The 21,510-nt window shown below is 41.7% G+C and overlaps 1 protein-coding gene across 5 annotated transcripts in view; it reads right to left on the bottom strand.

The window, feature by feature from the left end:
* Nucleotides 1-6,011: 6,011 nt before the first annotated feature.
* Nucleotides 6,012-21,510, bottom strand: part of rhobtb4 (Rho related BTB domain containing 4) — a 42,537-nt gene continuing 27,038 nt past the window's right edge. For all 5 annotated transcript variants that reach the window (XM_071482679.1, XM_071482678.1, XM_071482681.1 and 2 more), the window contains 8 exons: nucleotides 19,390-19,575; nucleotides 18,266-19,085; nucleotides 17,949-18,168; nucleotides 16,830-16,948; nucleotides 12,923-13,073; nucleotides 12,553-12,641; nucleotides 12,279-12,384; nucleotides 6,012-11,725 (listed from right to left, as the gene is read on the bottom strand). In XM_071482679.1, the coding sequence (XP_071338780.1) occupies nucleotides 11,547-11,725; nucleotides 12,279-12,384; nucleotides 12,553-12,641; nucleotides 12,923-13,073; nucleotides 16,830-16,948; nucleotides 17,949-18,168; nucleotides 18,266-19,085; nucleotides 19,390-19,575 (1,870 nt within the window). In that variant the 3' untranslated portion in view covers nucleotides 6,012-11,546. The remainder of the gene's footprint in view (nucleotides 11,726-12,278; nucleotides 12,385-12,552; nucleotides 12,642-12,922; nucleotides 13,074-16,829; nucleotides 16,949-17,948; nucleotides 18,169-18,265; nucleotides 19,086-19,389; nucleotides 19,576-21,510) is intronic.

Below are 21,510 nucleotides of genomic sequence, written 5' to 3'. Positions count from 1 at the left end.
GTAGAATAAGTTTTCAGTGAAAAGCCCCACCTCCCGTTGAGAGAGTGGAAAGCATAATGACTTCACTAGCTGGGTCACTTGGAAGAAAAGTGCAACGCAACCACTGAGGAGCACGGACAGGTCTCATGCATCCTCATCATTCTGTTATTCTCCATGTAAACCTTGCTTTGTATTATTTACATAATACTGCTAGCAAATGAATAACTGAGGGTCAATCCAATAAAATGATTTATTCCATACATTGTCTTTACTTTCGTTTGAGCAGAAATGTAGATTAGGATTTGTTGGTGTGGTTTGGAAGGACTACAGGGGCAGCAAAGGACACTTTGGATTTGTCAGTCTCTCTTTGTCTCTTTTTGTCTTTGAGTTGGCCCCCACTGGCCCTTGGCAGACTCCAGAGAAGCCATTTACAGTGCGGGCGATCTCTGAGCAAGCAAAGAAGGACCAATTTCATGGGAACTGAGTCTGAAGCAGGCTGCACATTAAAAAAATGGGGAGCAGGGGAGGCTGTTTCAGTGTTTAAGAACAGCTGGGGGTCTGTTCAGTGGCTGCCCAACAGTGACACTCACACACACTCTAAACTGACCACACATTCACACACACACACAGAGACACGCACAAACACTGCAATGAACTGATGCACATTCAAGCTCACACATGCACAGACTGTGAACTCTGGACAAACTCCCTCCAGACACGCAAACACACACACGCACACACACACACACACACACGCGCACACACACTCATATGCACTGGTATTCGACTGTGGGTCAGTGGCATGGGGGTTTAAGATCTTGGGATTATGGGAATGTTCCTGAGCTCTGTAATTTACTTAGCAGCCATTCTTAGATAATCCAGGACAGATGTAGAGGATAAAAGTCACAGGTTTTTATTTTCAGATGTGTCAGACTCAGGCTTGATTTGACCTCCTGAAGTTTGATTTCAGATCATTTTTCCACAGTTACCTGACACAATCATCCATGAAAATATGAAAGGCAAAAGAGTTTCCAGCTTCATCTTTGTATTACTTTTTTTTGGGGGGGGGGTGCAGTTTTCACTGTCAGGGTTGCAGCTGTTTATCAATTACGCCAGAGCCAGGGAAATAATGAATAGGTCTATGCTGCAATTCAACGATATAATTTAACACTGCCTGTATTTAGATTAGAAGCAAGCAAGTCAATGGGGAAAAAAGAAGATGTCTCTGGTGTTAAATGGCATAATTTAAGGAAGTAGTGACACAGAGACTCAGTGTGTGACATTTTGTTTGGAAGGGTATTAATTTCCCCCATCAAATCCTTACTGTAGGTTGTGTGAAAAATGTTGCATTAGCTGTATAAGCAAACATGCAGCACACACAGACTCTGCTGTTCAGGCCAAAGCTTGCATGCCAGAGGGACAGGGGGTATGACATCCCCATGCCGCTATTATTCTTACAACTTCCTGCTATTAGAGGCTCTCCTGCCCTTCCAGCCTCTCAGCCCTTCACTGTGGATGTGAACTGCATTGCTGTTATGCTCCACTTCAGAGGACTTTGGCATTTCCTCTGCTGGGGTGCGGCGGCAGCTGTTGTTGGAGATGGGGTCTAAATGTGGGGATGATTGTACGTCCAGTGGGGATTTGGGCATGTGTGTGTGTATGTGTCCTAATGGGGATTTTCTCTTCACTTACTGAAACTCCTTCTCTAATTGTCACAGGCTTTTTGTTCAGCTTCCTGCCTTCCTGCCCTTGCCTACCCTACCACAGTGTGGGTGACAGAGTGTTGAGTGGTCCAGTCACATGCAACATCCTCTCAGAGTCTCCTCGTCTTACATCTAGAATCCATTCATCAACTCTTATCTTTGATAATTCATGGAGTCCTTGGAGTCCTTGTACATGTGACTTCTCCACCACTTGATGATATGTGGCTTTGCATAACATGGAGAGCATAATCTCCCTCTAAATTGACACAATAAACTTCTGTCACTAAACAAGCCACGTCCTTGTAGGCATGGATTTGTAAAATCCTGTTGTCTTTATGTGTGCTCAGACCTGAAGGGTGGTGGTAAAAGGTCAGAGATGTGTTTGAGTTTTGGGGTTACAGCTTGATCTTTGTCCTCCTGTTGTCCTTACACTCCCTCCCTCTCTGCGAGCTTAGAGAGGTCAGGACCTACCTACAGTACCTCTATATGTGTGAGCATGTGCTGTCATATTTGCGTGACTATGAACAGTTGTAATGGTTTCTTTGTTTTCTGTTCAAGTTGTCATAAGTATAGCTTTCCTAAGACATTACCCCACTGTCTTGTGATTTTACTGCTTCACAGTATGAGCTGCTTGAGTGTGTCCAGCCTTTTAAGAGCCATTTGCTTGGATTTGAAGTTGAATCCATTTTCAAGTTTTTATTGTTCATTGTATGATGATTTTAAGGTTATACGTAAATTATCCTTCATTCCTGTTTGTAAGACTGAATGACTAAAACAGTGTGCTGTGGTTTACGCAAGAGGGGAATCTTTTTTTAATGACAGATTTTATGTGTCAAACTTGGAACAGAAGACAAAATTCCATGTTTGCAATGTGAGGTTTTATGTAAGAAGATACGCTCTTCTCTGACAAATGTTCCACAACTGCAACTGTATCTTTGGTATCTCAGAAGTCCATGAGGGCTGGGCACTGTGCATGACACAAATAACATAACGAAGTTACTGTAGCAAATCCCTTAAGTCAATTTTCAGTATCACTTGTTTCAATGAGAAAATGTTTTTAACTTCAGCAGACTGACAACACCACTGTCCCACCTCCGCCTGTCATGCAGCTCTGTGGAGGAGGCATGTTATTCCTTTCCTGAAGGTAGATAATGAGGTGGATGTGGGAGAGGCTCACTGGTGGCGATGATACAACTCCATGGAAGTTAGTCACAAGTGATACACCAGTGGTGTACACACATTGACCTAACAGCTGAACTCACAAAAAACGAAAGCTGGGGCCAACAACAGCATGGCGTAGCCTTGAAAGACAATAGAGGTCAATTCAGGTGCCAGACAGGCATGATAAGAGAAGGAACATGAACATCATGGTCAAACAGACCATTTGCTTGTGTGTGTGTGAGAGAGAGAGAGAGGGAGAGAGAGAATCTGGGTGTCTTCTCATCAGGCTTCCAGGTGAGGTCACTGCTCAGCTATGTGCCTTCGCAACAACTCTGAGATATCTTTCCCTTGAGCCTCAGCGTGTACAATAAATGTATGCATGTGTGCGTGTGTGAGTCTCTGTGTGCCTGCATGTGCTAAATCACAATTTTGCCCTTGTAAGCGCAAACACTCAAAGTACAGAAAAACAGGATTTTCCAAACTGGCGCTCCTTTTTCTCTTCACTTTGTCTCATTAGTAATGAGTAAACCTGAGCTTTTTCCTTGTAGTTTTATGGTTGTCTCACTTCAGTGAATTATCACAAACATAAACAATTGGCAGGGCAATGCGGAAATAAAAAGAGACAAACCACAAAAAAAAAAACAGCACAAATCTATTTAAAAAAAAAAAAAAGAAAGACTGCTTCTGCTTTCCCATACAATAAAACCCTTAAATTAGACCATGGTGTCAGGATGATAAAGCATTCATAAACTTTGCTTTGAGAGGCCCTGATTTAGAGGCGTGTGCGTGTGTGCGTGTGTGTGTGTGTGTGTGAGGGATTGCAGTTTTGTTTATGGAGCAGACCTTGGGGAGGTTTGGACCAACAACATGTAGATGAGAGACAAGTTTGGAGGAGGGTGAAATATACAGAGGAATGTGCTGTCATTCCTCAACCAATGGACCTCCCTTGCAGAGTCAGTCTTACTAGTTGGTCCACTTCTTTATAAACTGTCCATGGCACGTGTGTGCTTATGTGTGTGAGTGTGTTATTGTGTGCTTTGAAGTTCTGAAAATACTTTCTACCCCTTGACCAGCTTATAGAGTCAGCACTAAAAAGTTCCAGGTCATACTCCCTGCCTAAGATGTAAAAAGGCCTCGTCCCACTCCTCAATCTTACTCTGCAAGGCCTCAAGCATCGGCAAGATTCATAAACAGCATCTGCATGGTCCATGAGGAGCCCCAATACATTCACATTGACTGTAAGATGGTGTTTAGTCTTTTGCTCTCAAATTCAAATCCTCTTATCTGCTCCAGAAGGAACCCTGGAAAACAAGAGCCAGATGTGGTGATGTCAGCGCATGTCAGTGACTCAAGTCTACAAGGCTGCGGTGCGAGAGCAGGGGCAAGGTTGGTGGGAAATTTGAACACAGCCCCACGGATCAAGCAGCTGACGCAGCATGAAGGTCTGTAATCAGCGTTCAAACCGATGCTCGTGACCATAGACGACGCTGAGGTCATTGCTACAAACGCATGCTAGTAAAACCTTCCCTTTACTAGAAAATGAAAGGAAAACTGCTCTATGTCATTGGCTGTTAAGAGTTTGTTGGTAGGCAGCTTGACTGCTGATTGTAAAACACACACACACACACACACATCAATAAAGTATATTTACACAAATACCCCACTACCCACAATCACCACCTTCCTCGTCAAGTTACCCATCATCAGCCACATCACTAAACATCACCATGGTAACACTCGGCCTTCTCCCCCTATGTTTCTGTGGCTTTGTGTGATCCTTTAGTAGACTTACCCTATTAAAAGTCTCAGCTCACAGCATGTTGAGCTTGATGATGTTCAGGGAGCCACGTGGTGAGAGTTGCTGATTCTATCTCACATCCAAAGTTTCAAGGAAGTATAAAAAGTATAATATGTAAGAGGGCGAATTCTTGTTGATTTGGAAGACACTTTTTATTATCAAAACTGAACTATAAAATGTGATGAGATTATTGTGTGTATTAAAAGTTGTAGGGTGTTTGAGCGTTGTGCTTAGTTTCACTACAATTCCAGTCAAAACCAATGACAGACAATGAGAAATCATGGCATGGCTCTGTGGCCCTGCAGTATCTATGATTCTTGGCATGTCCTACAGGGTCCCATTACAAGTGGTTTGTTTTATTTTTTTTTTAACATTAATACAAAATAGAGATTGAGAGTTTGTCTGTGTGTAAGACACTGGAAGCGGTGCCAAGAAAGTATTGATTTAAACTAAAATCCCAGCAGTGCATTTTAGGTATAAAACATTATTTTGTTAGGACTAATCCTAAAGGTATTTCTTCTTTATTTCACTTTTTTTGTTCATTAGGTTATGCAGTTGTTGCTTTTTTCCACTAGGTGGCACAGTTGTATCAATTAACAGTGTGAGTCCTGTATGAAGTGTGAAATATATCATATACAGAATATTAAGTTTTTTCAAAGCCATCTTTTTTCATGCAGAACTGTCTGGATATTTTCTCCTTAATGATACAATTTTAGATGACCATCTGTTTGTATGTTATAGCCAGTGAAGTGAGTGCAGTGTGAGTTATAATTCATTTGTTGTACTGAAACAGCCAACGCACCACCAAACCTTGTGTAATACAATCAGATTATGTGTTGCTGTTGAGTATTATGACATAATCCTCTTTGAAACTGGAGGATTCAAGCATCTTATTACATAAAAATATGCTTGAATAGAATAAATCTATGGGAAATCAATTAAATAAAACTGTAATGTGTACCTGGATGTTAAAGGCAGTTTCAACAGGCAGATTAAATTATAATCACTTAAGTGTGAAAGTCTATTTTTGTATTGCCCATTGTATTCAGCATGTGCCCCAATTAACCACTTCCCTTTTCTTCAGTTATAGCGCTACAGTGCGTCTCCTGCGTGTCTGCTTGTCTGCGCTCACACTTTTCTATAAGTAACTGATATTTTGTCTATTGGTAATCATCTGTTTAAGTGTTGACTCACATTTTCTAAAAATGTGGCCATTCTTGTTTTTATGAACTATAAATACAAGACAGAAACTGCATCCTTCTTCCTATTTTGGATGTTGAGTAACAGTAAGTGGAACAAAGAACGTACTCAAATATCACAAGAGTCTATGAATGACACAGAAAAACACACAAACAAATATATGAGCCAAGTTCAAAAGATTAACAGTTTTAATAAAATCCATGTCAAACATCAAAATACTGAAATGGCAAAAAAGAAAAAAACATTTTTCTACTTTTCTTTTTGAAATTTTATACAAATCACAGTGGTTCAAAAATATTACAAATTTTTAGTTTCAAAACATTTTTTTGCAACAGCAGAGCAGCAAAACATTCTGATTGTTGTATATTTTCTTGAAAGCCCTTAATAATTTGTGAGTGTGGTGTGCTCTTTTTTTATTTTATTTTAATTAACATAATAACATGAGCAGTAAATGTTAATAAAACTCATAAGAGCCTATGGAAACAAAAGTGCATAACAATACTATACAGTATGTACGAGCCACTTCAAAGTACAGTATAGAGCAGGAGTTAATCACACCATGTCTGTCTATATAAAAACCCCTGTCCTGGACCTCTCTGTGCATACAATCCTATGTATACAGCAGCTTAGTATATAGATACAGTGTGGTGAGCAGTTATAAGGTGAGAGGTTACTTCCAGCTGGGACTCATATCAAATTTACACATTTTGTGCTGTACTTTGGATAAAAACTATCTTTATTAAAGCATAATATATGTAGTTATCACAGCTAATATCTGCCTTTTTTTTCAAACCAGTGGTTCACAGTTGCTGTTCCCCAACTAGAAATACACTGACTTTATGCATCATTGCAACATAGTAAATTGCAAATAAATAATGGAAGCAATAAGAGTACACTACTGAATTTGGCTAGAAAGCAATATTTTAAATTTGATCAAGAAAACTGGTAAATATAAAGACTTAGCATAAGCTACTTATGAAAAAAGTAGTATTAGGCTACATAATAGAAAGTGCAGGCACCCGGAAGAGTGCGAAAACATTATTTTAAAATTGCTGGTTTGCTGGGTTTCTTGGTCATTTCATAATTTAAGTCATCTGTTGTGTAACTTTACAACAGGTGAAATTACATACTGAACATGTAAAGCTCCTTATCTTATGTTATACATGTTATATAATAGCCAGTAACTGCTTTACACCGTAAAATATTAAAGAAACATAATCCAATCTACACAAGCTCTAAGATACTGTACATTTAAGAGAGCTGCCCTCTATTATTTCTGTGCTCGTATGTGTATTTCTTGGCTTAATCAACTTTTATTAGAGCCCAGACAGCTGCAGATGCAGTGCCGTCAGCCTGTACGGACCTAAAAGAGTGAGATTTCAATGAAGGCACAGCAAAAAAGACGCCAAAGACTTAACTAACTAACAGGATGTTCTCTGTCACTAGGCCTCATGTTTCAAAAAATGAGGTTCAGTCTTGCTAAGAAGGAGGGAAGGCCCCACCTTAAATGACTGAGGAGAATGTGAAAGTAAAAAGGATGAGGTGAGATACAACAAGACAATGCAAATGAATACTGCAACCCCACATCCTACATCAGAATGTGACAAGATGAAACTCTGGCCCATAGGGGTCAGTGTGGAGCAAATATTGAGGGCTGAATAAAGATTTTAAATTTCATTTCACAGAAGGTTTAAAATTTTGCATTTCCATCTCTCCCTCTCTGTACATCAGGGTTTCTCAACCATTTTGTGCCTGTGACTCCATTTCAATGTCACAATTCTCAGTTCTCACCCAATAATTCATTTTGAGTTTTTTTTTTCTCTCCATTTTTATAAATATCCCATGACCCCATGAGCATATCAAGTGACCCCAGGTAAGGTCAGAATCCCAAGGTTAAGAAACCCTGCAGTATATACAGTAGCCTATTCCTAACACCAGAAACATGCATCATGCTTTACCCATTTCCTCTGTCATTACATGCAGGGTAAACCTAAACATTATACTAGGCTTTAAGTCATTTAGGACTTTCTTAAAATATGTGTATTACAATACTTGATTTCATTTGAAATTTTGCTGTTTATGCTTTTTAGTTGTATGCCCTGTACTGATTGATTGTATTAACGACACTAACAACATAACAGGGACAGCTGTAACACTGCACAGCAGCAACAAATCCTCTGCATTAGTCAAGCAAATGTATGTTGATGTCCCAGCATATTATTTAAAGTTGTATATTTATTGATGCTACCTTCAGCTGAGCTGAGCTAATTTAGTAAAACTGACCTGTGCATAAAGCCACATAGCAAGAAGAAAGCTATTGTGGGGTTTAGTGACAACTAGACCTTAAGCAAAACGCTGGACAAGTCATGTTATTCATAAATTTCGAAAGACTTAAGTGGAAATACTTTGCTACAATCATAAGGTTTAGAAACTATCTTACATATGGAACAATTCATGCTAAGCACAGAAAGTTACAGTGAAAAAAAAAAAAAAGAAGAAAGTGCATTCCAACAACGAGTGTCATTATAATGACAAAGTTAGGCCACCATGCAAATTAACTACCTTCCCAAAGTGGCTGCACCCTCCCAGTGCACAGGCCAGCCAGTGCTCATTAAAAAGCTTTGCTTTCTCAAAGTCAGTGATTTTATTCTGCAGGAATCAACCTGATTCATTTTTATCACAACCTCTCAATCACCTGGTCAGTGGGGAAACCCAACCATGATGTGAGTCCTTCCACATCCAAATAATTAGCAATCTAGAAAAAGCTTCCTAATCTAAGGCCATATGATTGGACCGACCTACTGTACCACACTCTCTTAAGAGATTGATTCAAGGCCATTTTTTCTGCATAAAACAAGCAGAAGGCCTAAAGATTCTCCACAGGCATGGCTCAAGTTGGCTCAATATTGCCCTCAAGAAGGATAATGGTGGAGAGTGCATTAAGCAACACCACAATCCATTTTACAGCTATAATATTATCATGGCCATTGTTTACTGTGTCCATCATGTCAGCAACTGCAGAGCCTGTCTGCAGGTTTGAACTAAGATGTTGTGAAAATCCTAATCCTTTAGTTTTGTCCAACTATAAGGCACATGGACCAAGAGAGGAGGCTTAATGGGTCAAACCAACCATTAATAAGACAACTTCGAATAGTTATTCTTTCTATGGGGAACTAAAAAGAGGCCATGGAAGTCCATCAAAAATGTCCTCCAACTTTCTCCTCTTTAGGTCTCACTTCTAAATTCCCATAGCCCTAGACTGGGATGAGTTTAAATATCCATGAATAATTCCAATATGTAGGTTATATGCAATGCTGACTGAGACTTGCTCACTTTTACTCCACATTCACTCTTTTCAGAGCGGAATCAGCTCAATTCTCACTTGGGTCTCATGAGATCTTATCTGACTTCTATTTCAGGAGCTGACAATGACTTTAACACACCTCCCATGGAGAACAGCAGAACACACCACATGTCTCACACAATCTATCTATCATCTACAGTTACCTGGGTAAAGCTGAGGGGCACAAACCGACAAATAGAACAACGTGCTAATAGAAACTCATCAACACAACGTCTTGTTTTCACATTCAGTACTAAAGCCCAAAGATATTAGCACCCTTAGCAAGAAAATCAGATTTGCTCTCATATGCAGTTGTATATCAAACAATTTGTCATTTGAGACAACACTCACAATTGCAAATTCAATCTAAAGTAATGTTATTTTCCTGGTTAACGTTATGGAAGCAAAACAAATCACATTTTAAACAGAAAAGCAGCAAAAGACAGTACAAGGTTGTACCCACTGAATGTAAAAGCAGAAATCTACACATTCTAAAACCACTGACCTATTACAACCTCTGCAGAAGAAGAAAAATTAAGGTTTTAAAACTCTCATCTTTCAAATTTGAATACCATTATTATATTTCTGCATGTTCATCACAGGTAAACGCTAAACAACTAGACATACATTTAAACTGTGAACATAAAATCGTATGTGTGTCTGTGTGTTCTTGTGGACACTGTCTTATTGTGTCTTAAGCACCATTTTCAATTCCAGCAACAGGAATGGAAGGCAATGTCCAGCAGTGACACTTATTTTCTTGATACCACAGACTGAAAACAACCACGACAAGGAGGGACTCAAATATTATATTATTCTGCCTCCTTTACCCACAAGCCACTTTTTCTTCTCTCCTCCATCCCGCTCTTGCCAATAAAGGAAGCAGGGAAGCAGAAATGAAAAAGTTAAGGAAGAAAGACATCAAAAGAATCACAGCTTTGGTATTCAGAATCAGGTGAAACTCAGTAGTCAGGTATTGTTCTTAAATGCACTAATAACACCGTGCATGTGCTTTAGCTTTCTTCTAACTAACACTATGAAGTATTGAAGTTAGACTTATGATCTTAATAACTAAAACTAGACTGAAGAACTCACAGGTATTAAAATTCCTGTTATTGTGAGGGTTAGTGCCGGGGCCCTGAGCAGTGCTGCCCCTAGTGTTGTAGGGGTGTAAAGGCAGGCTGGCAGAGGTGCTCGAACGCAACCTAGTGGTCATGGACGTTACAAGCGCATTTGTTTAATACTGTATCCATCATTCCTCCATGGCAGAGGTATCAAGTAAGGCTAGCCCTCTTTACCCCCCATCGTTGCTAAAGAGGTGTCACCTCTGAATGTCTCTGAAGTGCCGTTTGGTGAATCCAACTCAACAAGGAGAGCTTGTGTTTTGCTTTTTTGCAGGTGTGGTGTGCAGGAGGATGGGGGTGGGAGGTTCAAGAGTGGATGATGAAGACCAAGGACCACATCAGGACTAGACTGGAGGTTAATAGCTATGATCAAGCCTCCTGACTGGAGCATCCTAACTTTCAAATTTATCCTTACACCCATATCTGGGGTCTAGATTAACAGTCTCACCTTTGTGGTTTCAATTGCAATCATCAAATTTGTCAACACTTCCTGGAAGTGGTGTGCACCATTCCCCCTAATAAAATTGTCCAAGAAGGCGTAAAGAATATATAAAAAGGACAAATAATATCAAAATAATAATAATTACATTGTCAGCATCAGTTTCTGGGAATCCAGTGCTGGTTTTATTGGGGGGGGGGGGGGGGGGGGGGGGGGGGCCTGGGCACGGGTCTGTGTGTGCAAGCTAACAGTCTGTGTAAAAGTGAAGGCAGAGGTAAGCTCCGCAAGAGGAGCTGCATTGGTCAATGTGTAATCGTCATTAAGGTCAATGTGAAGGATGGAGACTGAGAGAGATAGAGAGCCCTTGCTCCCAGTCCAATCACTCAAAGGCTGAGACACTGTGAGTGCTGGTGGAGGGACAGAGCTCTTGTGGAGGGGACAAGGGGCTGCACTGCAACGCCACAGGCCCTTAATAGATCAGGGCGTCTGGGAAGCACTCAACTCAGAAGCATCACTCAAACCACACACATACACTCCCACATCCATGCATATACCCTTTAGTTAATTCCACACTTGTCACACAGGCATACCAAAATGCACTCATTAAGTCACCCACAATTATAAAGAGGCACATACACTCCCCCAAACATGCTGACATTCAGGCATAGTAGCACTGAAAGTCATTTCTCCACTGATAGCGGGTTAAGAGCCGATCTCCTCTTTATGCGTTACACGGGGGGTTGGTTTTCCTGGGTGTGATGACCCAGGTCAGGATGAAAAAGTCAGTGGAGGACACCCTTTAGGAGACATGCGGAGAGGAGGATGGGTGTCTCCAGAAACACCATCCCCGTTTGGTGTGCTGCTTGCGCAAGATCTCCTCCTCACGCTCACGCTCCTTCTGGGAGCGCAGATAGCGGTCCTCCTCCTTCAGGAACCACACAGGAGGCCAGCGCTGCTTCTCAAAGTGCCTCTGGTTTTCTACAGAGAGCGAGACAAAGAAACGGGAATCAGGTGTTGTTTCACATATGCACTGAGGCAATAAAAGAGTGGATGAGAGAGCCAAATCTTTAAAAGAGAATGAAGAGAACAGCTTTCGCACAGTGAGGGATTTTTAATACCGCAAATAAAAAATGACACAAAGAAACAACCAATATCACAACTAAAGTGTGAGGACAAATGGATGAGGAAATTCCTTTACCCATAAAACCCATGAGGTGGGCTGTGGTTTCCTGTGGTCACATTACAACCTATTATTTATACAATTTTCAGTATTCACACCTTCATGAAATATGAGGAAGATGTTGCCTTTAATGTTTGTTTGTTTTTTCATTATAAACACAGCCCAGGAGGGGCTTTTGTGTGCTTGCTATGAACAAGTCATACAATTCCTTATTGGATTAACACAGAAAAGGTTTTTGTTCAAACCCGCACTGCAAAGCCAAATTAGTAATAGTTCTTCTGAGGGGAAGGCTGCATGTATGAAAGAGGTTAGACTGAGGTGGATCAGGACAGAGAGGCGAGGTGTCTGTACCTGGAGACATGGCCTTCATGTCTTTGGGAAACTTGCGGCAGATGCTATTATAATTAGTACAGATGTGATGGAGACACCAAGCTGATAGCTGCTTAGCATTGTGGAACTGCAAAAGAAGAAACAGAAGAAATGAGAAGTCACTACAGCTGTGAAAAAGTTAAAAGCTAAAGGGTAATTAATTCCAATTAATTTATGGTGAATTACTATACACCTTAAAAGGAGCCATTTTTGAATTACAGTTTTTACGGACAGAGATCATTTTGCAGGAACAGACCTGTGCAAGCTCGAGGTAAGCCAACACCTGTCCATCAATGTCAGTTCCTTTCACTGCCAACTGGAGAAGATCATCCACAGCATGCTGTTCTGAAGATGCACAAAATGTATACAATCGTGTCAATATTTACTGTTCACATGCACCACTGACATGGGCCTGCATATTTATCTTCCAGTCATAAATTCTCATTCTGTCTGGCAGCCTGACTTAAACACAACTCACTGCACCTACAATCTTTCACCGAGTCATTGATAAAAGGCAGCTTGTGCAAAGATAACACTATCAAAACCATACTCTGACACATATATCAGTACAAGATATGCAAATGAATAAGTATTTAAATGTCTAATGCTCCAGAGAGCATGTTTACCTGTGAGAGCAACAAGGCGTGGCAAACAGAGCCGGTTGGCCAGAACAATCAGTTCCATTGGCTCTAAGCCAGGACAGGGCGTCAGAAGACCACAGTACAGGAACTCCAGCACCCCACGCATGCAGGCTGTACTGGTGTTAGGAATGGATACCTGGGAAATAAGCAGATCAAGAGGAAATAGGAAAAACTTGAGAACAGAAGGACTGAAAATGAACAGACTCGTCCAGGCATTAATTTTCATTAAAATATGTATTTACATTAGTGCATACTTAGTCAATATGCATTGCATGCGTGCATCTTCTCCTGCACTTGCACTTTTGTGTTAAGATAAAGATACAATAACATGCTGGTGAATTCACACACACTAAATTAAGTCTAATGACTAGAAGTGAGTGGGGTCCCATGAAGACAGTAATGTCAAAGAAAGCAGCACTGTGGGTATTTAGAGGTAAAGGGCAGAGGACACACTCCCTTTGATCCAGGTTCAGATGAAAGCACTGTCTGGGGGCTGGTGACGTGAGCAATAAGGCTAACGCTAAAGATCCCGGAACACAAACAGGTAACCCTGCTACACTGAGCAGAGGGAGATGCAAGTTCAGCCTTAATGTGCATCGAAGCTACACGCAGATTCAGACTCATTCCGCAAATTAGACATCTGGACAGGCTGTATCAATGTTCTCCAAAAAGATAGACAGCACATCTTATTATTCACATTCTACACTTGTAATAAAATAAAATAATCTATGAGCGTAGGGCATAGCTACAGATGTAATCAACTACTTTAGGTGATCATCAGTGATGACGGAACTGCTCCATATGAAACATGTAAACTTTATTGCCAAACCAAAGTCAACTATAAAAACAATCACCTGCTGATGCATACAAAGCAAGACCTTTTAGTGGGCCTAATTACTGTTAGTCAGACCAACGGCAATTCATCGGAAGGACGGAAGAAAAGTAAATGATGATGAGAGTTATGACCTGACCCCTCCAGGAGCTCTTTGAGTGAACCCACTGAGGAGCTCTTCAACCTCCACTCCTATAACCAATTAGGAGAATGTCAGCTTGGTGTGACCTCTCGTTATGACTAAAAAAATCACAACACCAAGACAAGGGTGGTCCCTAGAGCTTAAAGCCCCAGCTGGGGCCAGGAAGCATTAATGAGTGGACACATTCACAGTGACAGGACATTTATGGATAAGACCCATCAGCTGTACTGACAGATGTTTTTTTGCTCCCTCAGACTGCCATCCTAGTGGTCAGATTAGTGTATTTGCAAACCCATGAAGCTGAGGCTGAGGGTGAAAAAACAAACACAGATAACAGATCCTGTGGTCTCTGCCATCTCCTCTTTTCTCATGAGCACGACAGGAGCCGAACAGGTTCTCACATTTGACAAGCCGGGCTTCTCACCATGAAACACTCACAATGTGAACACAAAACCAAAAACACACCATTAGAACAGTTTGTATAGCTGCCTACACGCACAGCAAAGCTCAAGAGGCATTTTTGATATCTACACCACAACTAAAACCTTTTCATCTATGACTGATTGTCCATTGAGTTTTTCACAAACATGCTTTTGTACAAAATATCTATAATATTACTAATAACCAATAATACTACAAATAATAATGATCATGTTAAATCTGTTTACAACATCTTCATACTGCACTCACTTAAAATAGCCATGTTACAACACTGAAACGTGTTAGCCTAAAACAAATGAGAAGGAAGTGTGACTTGAGTATGAAAATAGATCACATGCTACTCTCAGTTAGAAGTTGCAGTTTCTTAAAATTTTCATAAAATTGATTTATATAAGGCTCTTCACACACACCTAAAAGAACAGCTGGAATATTATAATATGATGATTTTGCCTTCAAATAATTGTAGAACCACTACATCACTACAATGTGATTCTACTGGAAGGCGATGAAGAATAATATTTAATTATCACCCTAATTTACAAGATCTCATCTTGTCATTGCTTGATTGTCAACATCTTTTAATAATTTCTCCAAGATTGATTCTCTTTGTGAGTAACTGAATAGAACTAGACAATCTGCTGTGTCAAGGTTGCACAATTGTGTTATTGTGTCCTGTTATAAAAGCTCTGCTCCTATTGGAGGACCACTGTCAAGTGTTTTAGTATGCATTTCTGCTCAGTTCTACTTACACTGCTTTTCAAACTAACACTTATCCATTGAGATGTGTGCCTCAAAGCCAGCAAGATAAATAGACATCCAACGGCATGGCAACTCTGAAAAATCTGCACCTTAGCAACACTTAAAGACCACATCTTTGCATGTCCATGGAGGAAAGCAGCAGACAGTCCAATAACTGCACCTTGCTGTTGACTTATAAAAACTAATTTACTAATCAGCACTGCAAAGCTTTTCAGCAGCTTAAAAATGCAGCCACATTTATATGCAAACTCAAACGCACTCCTGCTCATAGACATATGTAAATGCTGACAGCTTCGTTGTCCAGTCAGTCTTTGAGTCTTTGTCTCCAGGGCACCTGCCTTCTATGCTGTGCCAGCTTCATGCTATAAACAATGCCACAATAGTCACTATCATGGAGCATGAAGAGTAACCATAGTCACTGGCAGCCCACCAGCAGCAAACACTGTGCCCCCTCAGTGATGCTGATGTCCTGTTTTCACCCTCGGCCACAATAGCTGCAATGGCTTTTTCACACCCACTCAAATGGTGTGTTCTGGAATAAAATCCAGGCTATCCACAGGGAAACACAAAAAACAAGTATTTTTGTTTCCCACTTTTATATTTGTTTTCTTCTAATTTGCCTTCTGTTACTTTGAGCTTTGCACCTAAAGTAAATATACAACACTTTTATTCCTTGTCTCTCTCTTTTCATTTCTTTCTTACTTCCAATCCTTCTGAGGGCCTGAATCTATGTAACCTAACCCCGTTGACCTTGAAAGTAACCATACCCCAGGGGATCTGGTTCCGCAACGCAGTCCGGGGAGCATCGATGTAAAGACAGCCAGAGATGTGAACTTACTCTCTGGCTAGGTGAGGTCCAACGCATAGGCCCTACCCCCAGAGGAGTACTGAGCGACCAGAAGCTGAGCCTCAGGTGAACACACACACCTGAAGTAACCAGACCCCGCCACTTGAGGAAGGCTGACCTCAAGAGATGTACTCCTCTGGGCTCAATAGAGGCACTGAGATGGGTTAGTGCATCCTCTTTTACGATCAAAAGCTTGAGGCCTCACAGAATGTTCCTAACTTGAGGCTGTCTTTATTAAGACTGCAGAGTAATACTTGTGATTAACTGACATCTTTTATGTAATAATGTTATCTGTGGATAACATGCACAAGAAGTCTCGAGATGAGCCGAGAGTAACACAAAACCAAACATTGTGGTTTTGCATGGCAAACCACATGGTCTCAAACACAGGAAGTCAAAAGATGAGAAGTTTTCATGTTGCTTAAACATGTGTGTGTGTGTGTGTGTGAGTGTGTGTCTTTCTTTGCAAGGGCTCTAGTATCTGCAGAGCTTCAACCACATTCTCAGGTGAAACAAGGGTTTGTAGGTCAAACTGATAACAGGCCTCATGTATCCTGAGCTGTAAATCTTCATGTACACAGGGTAGGAACCCAGACACACATGCAGGTTTCTACACACTGCCATTAAGGTAACACATGTCCAAAGTAATAAACCTTATCCAGGTTATGCATCTACCTTTACCTCATTTATTGATTCATTTATCAGATGTTAGTGGTGACATAAGATTAGTGCAGGTGGGTGATTAGGTTGCTCCTAAAGGCTGTCCAGGGTTTACTGTTGTAAATGTCCCAAGATAAAAGACACACTAAATCGCCCTCAAACCTTACATATAATTCCATCCCCAAGCTCTTCAGGGTATGTCTAAGCTCACCTCCTCAATGTAGCTCTCCATGAAAGAGCCACGGAACATGGCAGCCATCCAGTCGCAGCTAGAGATGAGCAGGGGCTTGTGGGCCGGGAGGCAGCCATCGTCCAGCCGGAACACCACATCTAAAACCGGGGTGGGAAAAGAGCATTCATCTCGTGGAGTGCCACAGAAGCCCAAGCTACAGAGGGGGAAAGACAGACAAGGCAGACGTCCAGACACACACACAGGCAGACAGACGGCCAGAAGGCCAGACAGAAACACCCAGAGACATAGACACAGGTAGACAGACAGAGAGATAAATTCACAGAAGGACAGAACAGCTTTTGACACAGAGTAAGGGAAGAGCAGACGCAGGGTAGTAGGTCATGTAAATGGACTCTGGACTACAGCTTTGGCAGTCAAAGTGTGATAGGAAACACAGCTACATCTGAAATCAAGGGATTTCATGAGTAAAAAATGGGATATAGAAGATTATGCAATTGTGCAGGTAGTTTAATTTATCATTCAAATCTCTTAGAAGCATTTTAAAGGAAGATTCCCATTGTTATAATCATGAAGACAATAGAGAGAGTATAGACAGAAGTGAATGTGAAACAGGCTTTGTTCAGACACAGCAGATGTCTGGCACTGGCTAAAAATGCTGCGATAACATGCATACACAACAGATTAGGGGCACAAACAAAACCACACAAACACAAAAGACAGAAAGCACACAAGAGCGAACACAAGACAACCAAGCAGACTGAAACAGTCAGTCATCAAGTCACTTGATGACTTTAAAAAGGGCTTCAGAAAACAGATAAACCACAACATATGAAATGCATATTTTATAGCAAATATTCAATGGCAAATATACAGCGTGAGTAAATGTACACAGAGTGTACATTTCCAGAGACTGAAAGAGAATGCTGGGAGTTAGCAAAATCTTTTCTGTCTTTCTTTCACCTTCTCACACGTTTCATCAGCAACCTCTCACAATCATCAACCACTCCCACTCTCACATACATACATACATACACCCACACACATGCACACAAACAGCTACTGATGCATACATGGAAAATAATGGCTCGAATGCTATTGAGAGTACTGAGGTATTGAACGGTCTGCACAAAGGTTTACCAGCAAAGGTCCCTTTGTTGAGACACTCCTTGATGCGATTGGCTCTGCGGACATGGAAGGCCTTGGTGATCTCCTGGTTCATGAAGCTTTCTCTGTTCAGGACATTGGCCACCATCATCCGCAGGTCAAACACCTCAAGTAGCTCAGCTATGGTGGCCACCTGCATCAGATCTCCTCTGCCCTCATCCAGACTGCCTGTGTACAGGTACTGAAGCACCGCCTGAAATCAGAGCCAGTCGAGAAGTCAAATATACAGACATATATATATATATGTATACAAATATTTTTGGTAATCTTGTTGCTGTCAAGTCCATCACCTTGAATGGTTCCTCCTGTATCAGTGCATCCATGGCTACCACAGTCACGAGTCGTGGTCGTCCAGTCATCGGATCATCAACATGCTCCAAACGTACACTCAGGAACCCTCTCCCCCATCCTGAGAGGGCTCGACCAGTCCCTAGTGCTCCGAGGGAGTACTGGGCTCGAGACGGGAGTGCATTATCACTCTGGGAAGTCCTCAAAGAGCCCTGCTGGAGTAGCTGGGGTCGATTCAGGCCCCGCACTGCTCCATCAACGCCGTCTTTATCAATGTCCAGGCTCTTAGTGCGCCCAGCTTGCTCCTTGGCCCCTCTCCTGCTCTGCTCATCTTCCTCCCCACTCTCTAAGTTTTCCTTGCTCTCCTGTTCCTCCCCCCGTGGCACCATGCATGATCCACCAAGATCAAGGGTGAAGAGGTCATAGAACTTGGAGCAGGAAGTAGCCAGATAGACTTTGTGCGCAAAGACGCGAGTGGTGCCACCCTGCAGGAGGAAAAGAACATCTGCACACAGTGGCTGGCAGAAAAGGGAATCAGGGCCCTCACCGTCTGTGGGAGGGGGGTCTGGGATGCCCACTATGGGGCGTGGTGGACGAGGAGGCAGAAAGGGAGCCTGGAGAAGGGGCCTCTGGACCTTTTTCAGGTGGGACTTCCAGAACTGCAGGTGTCGACGGGAGATCAGGGCAGCTCGGATGGCATTGTCAAAAACATCTTTGACTCCAAACTGGGCTACAATACTGGTCTCATAGTAGGGTATCCCAAGTTCCTTGGCCACCTCATGGCCTCTCTCCGGGGGAAGGATATCTGTAGGTTTGATGGGTCTGTGAGACAGGAAGAGACAATGATGTTAACGATGGCAGTGTTCAGATAAACAAGTCAAGAAATTTACATAAAGTAAGACAAAGTTGTCTTCATCTTAGTTCTCATTTACCTGTGCTTTATTTATATAATGCAAAAGTTGAGATGACGGTTAACCAATGAGAAGAAAAAACAGAAAAAAGTTACTGTTATGCTGTTATTACCGATCACTGATTAACCGAACAAACCCCAAACTCACTGAAAGCCACCTTAGTGCAGATTTCATGCAAATTTGTCTGTTAATGTCTGATGAGGAAGGTGTCTCACTTGGCTAGGGGTCGTCGTGCACGGTTTACTGCATCCAGGTCGGCATAGCGCAGATCCAGCTGGCAGCCAACTAGGATGATGGGTGTCCGGGGACAGAAGTGCTTGATCTCCGGGAACCACATGGTGCGGACGTGGCGCAAGGAATTGGGATTAGCCAGAGAGAAGCAAAGCACCACTACGTCAGACCTACAGGGGAGGAAGGGAGGGAGAGAAAAAAGTCATGTTAAGATAGGAGTAATGTGGCAGAGGCTGATTTCTTGTGTCATGAGCAAGACATGTCAGCAGAGAGAAGACATGCAGGCTTTCATGGAGTGAGGGGGACAGATATGAGATGAAGAAAAAAGACGGCAGCACTAAGTCACTGAGCATCTTGTCACTTTATGTTAAACATGTGTGATATGTATATGGAAGAAGCTTGTTTAGCGGGGGGGGGGGGGTCAGTCTGTTCATGTGTGTCCTTGCGTATGAGTCTGGGCCTCTGGGCTGGTGATCTGTGTGGCCCATGTCTCTCTCTCGCTCTTACATAAATCTCCCTAAGCCCTCCAAGGCTGGACCACAAAGAGGAGGCTAAGAATAGATCAGCACACACACACACACACAAATTCATTTCCTCAACCAATGTGTTTGAGCAAGCGGACAGCAGCACTTACTTACAGCTGTTCTCTGCTGCTGATATTTCTGTGGCATGTTGGCGCATGTGTGTCTCTAGGTAATCTTTGATAGAGCTCTGTGTCAGTTAGACAAATCATTTAGTGTCAGTACAATGCTGACGGGGCGAAAATCCTAAATTCCAAAACAATCTACTTCTTAAAATATTGCAACACAGGGCTTTTGACCCCAGTAGCACAAGACCAGGACTAGTATATTACATTAGCATCACTTATGTAACTTAAACTATCACAGACAGCCTGCAGATAATGAAATCTGTACTCCTGTTTTTGACATTAGTCAGGCATTTAGTATCCATCAGAAGATGTAAGATACTCAAGTGAATCTTGAACTTGAGAGCAGCACTACAGACCACTTAAACACTGCTCTTATTTCCCCTCAGGCAAAATACCTGTGCTACCGGAAACATGCCCTATTTGCTGAGCAGACAAAGGATGCACTGTAAAAAAAAATCTTTTTATGTGGTATTTAAGAGTACAGATTAACTTTACATTGCACAAATTAAACAAATAGACCAGCACAGAGAGGTAATTCCACTTCTTTCAAATAAATTTCAACAATTTAATGTGTTTGAAAATAGGTTATATAAAATGAATTAAATGCATTAGAAACATAGAAGTACCTAGACTGATGTCCTCTCTTCTTTGAGGAAAATGTAGCTAAGTGACAAGTTGAATGACTTTGGATGACACACAGCACTACATCAGCTGACTTGATCAGGACATTTTTTGCAGTGTAGACATGGGTTCCATAGTTTACCTTTACTTTCACTAATGTAATCTCTGAAAGCTCCTATGCCCAAGGACATAATTCACACTACCATTACATCACAGCTCACACACACACACGCGCACACACAGACACACACTCACACTCTCACACTCACACTCTCACACACACAGGAATTCCCATTAGCACTCTGTCAAAGGATCATTACCATGGCTTAGTCTGTTTGAGGTCATGTTATGTGTACGTGCCTTTGCTCTCGTGGTTAAACTTAAGCCTTACTGCCATAGTTTGGGCCAGTGTACTTTTTTGTCAGCACAGCATTGTACTTGCCACAAACATTGACTGAGGTGATGCAATTTGCTGGAAACAGCTTTTTAAAGGCCTCCAGCAGGGCCAAGGAAATATGATCCCAAGCAGGTTTTTGAACCTGTACAGTCTTAATCTATGTTTAAAAAGTAGCTGTTTTAAAGTCTGTAAGTCCAGGTGAACCTAAAAAGTTAGAATTACTGCTGCTGCTTTGCACTGCTCAGCTACTTCCTGGTTCAACCAGCAGGTCAACACAGTTGACCTACATATTGTATTTATGCATATGCTGTTTGCGATGTAACACTGCCACAAAGATAAGTAATACAAAATGTAAAGAACCTAAACTGTAAGGAAAGAAGGAGGACAGCTGTGACAGATCAGTGTAGGGACAGCGAGGTGCTGGACTTATTGAGCATT

The sequence above is a fragment of the Trachinotus anak genome, unplaced genomic scaffold (assembly GCF_046630095.1).
Source record: "Trachinotus anak isolate AG129_WGS33_773 ecotype Australia unplaced genomic scaffold, CSIRO_AGI_Tana_v1 ptg000008l, whole genome shotgun sequence".
NCBI lineage: Eukaryota > Metazoa > Chordata > Actinopteri > Carangiformes > Carangidae > Trachinotus > Trachinotus anak.
This window is presented reverse-complemented; position numbering and strand designations above follow the sequence as displayed.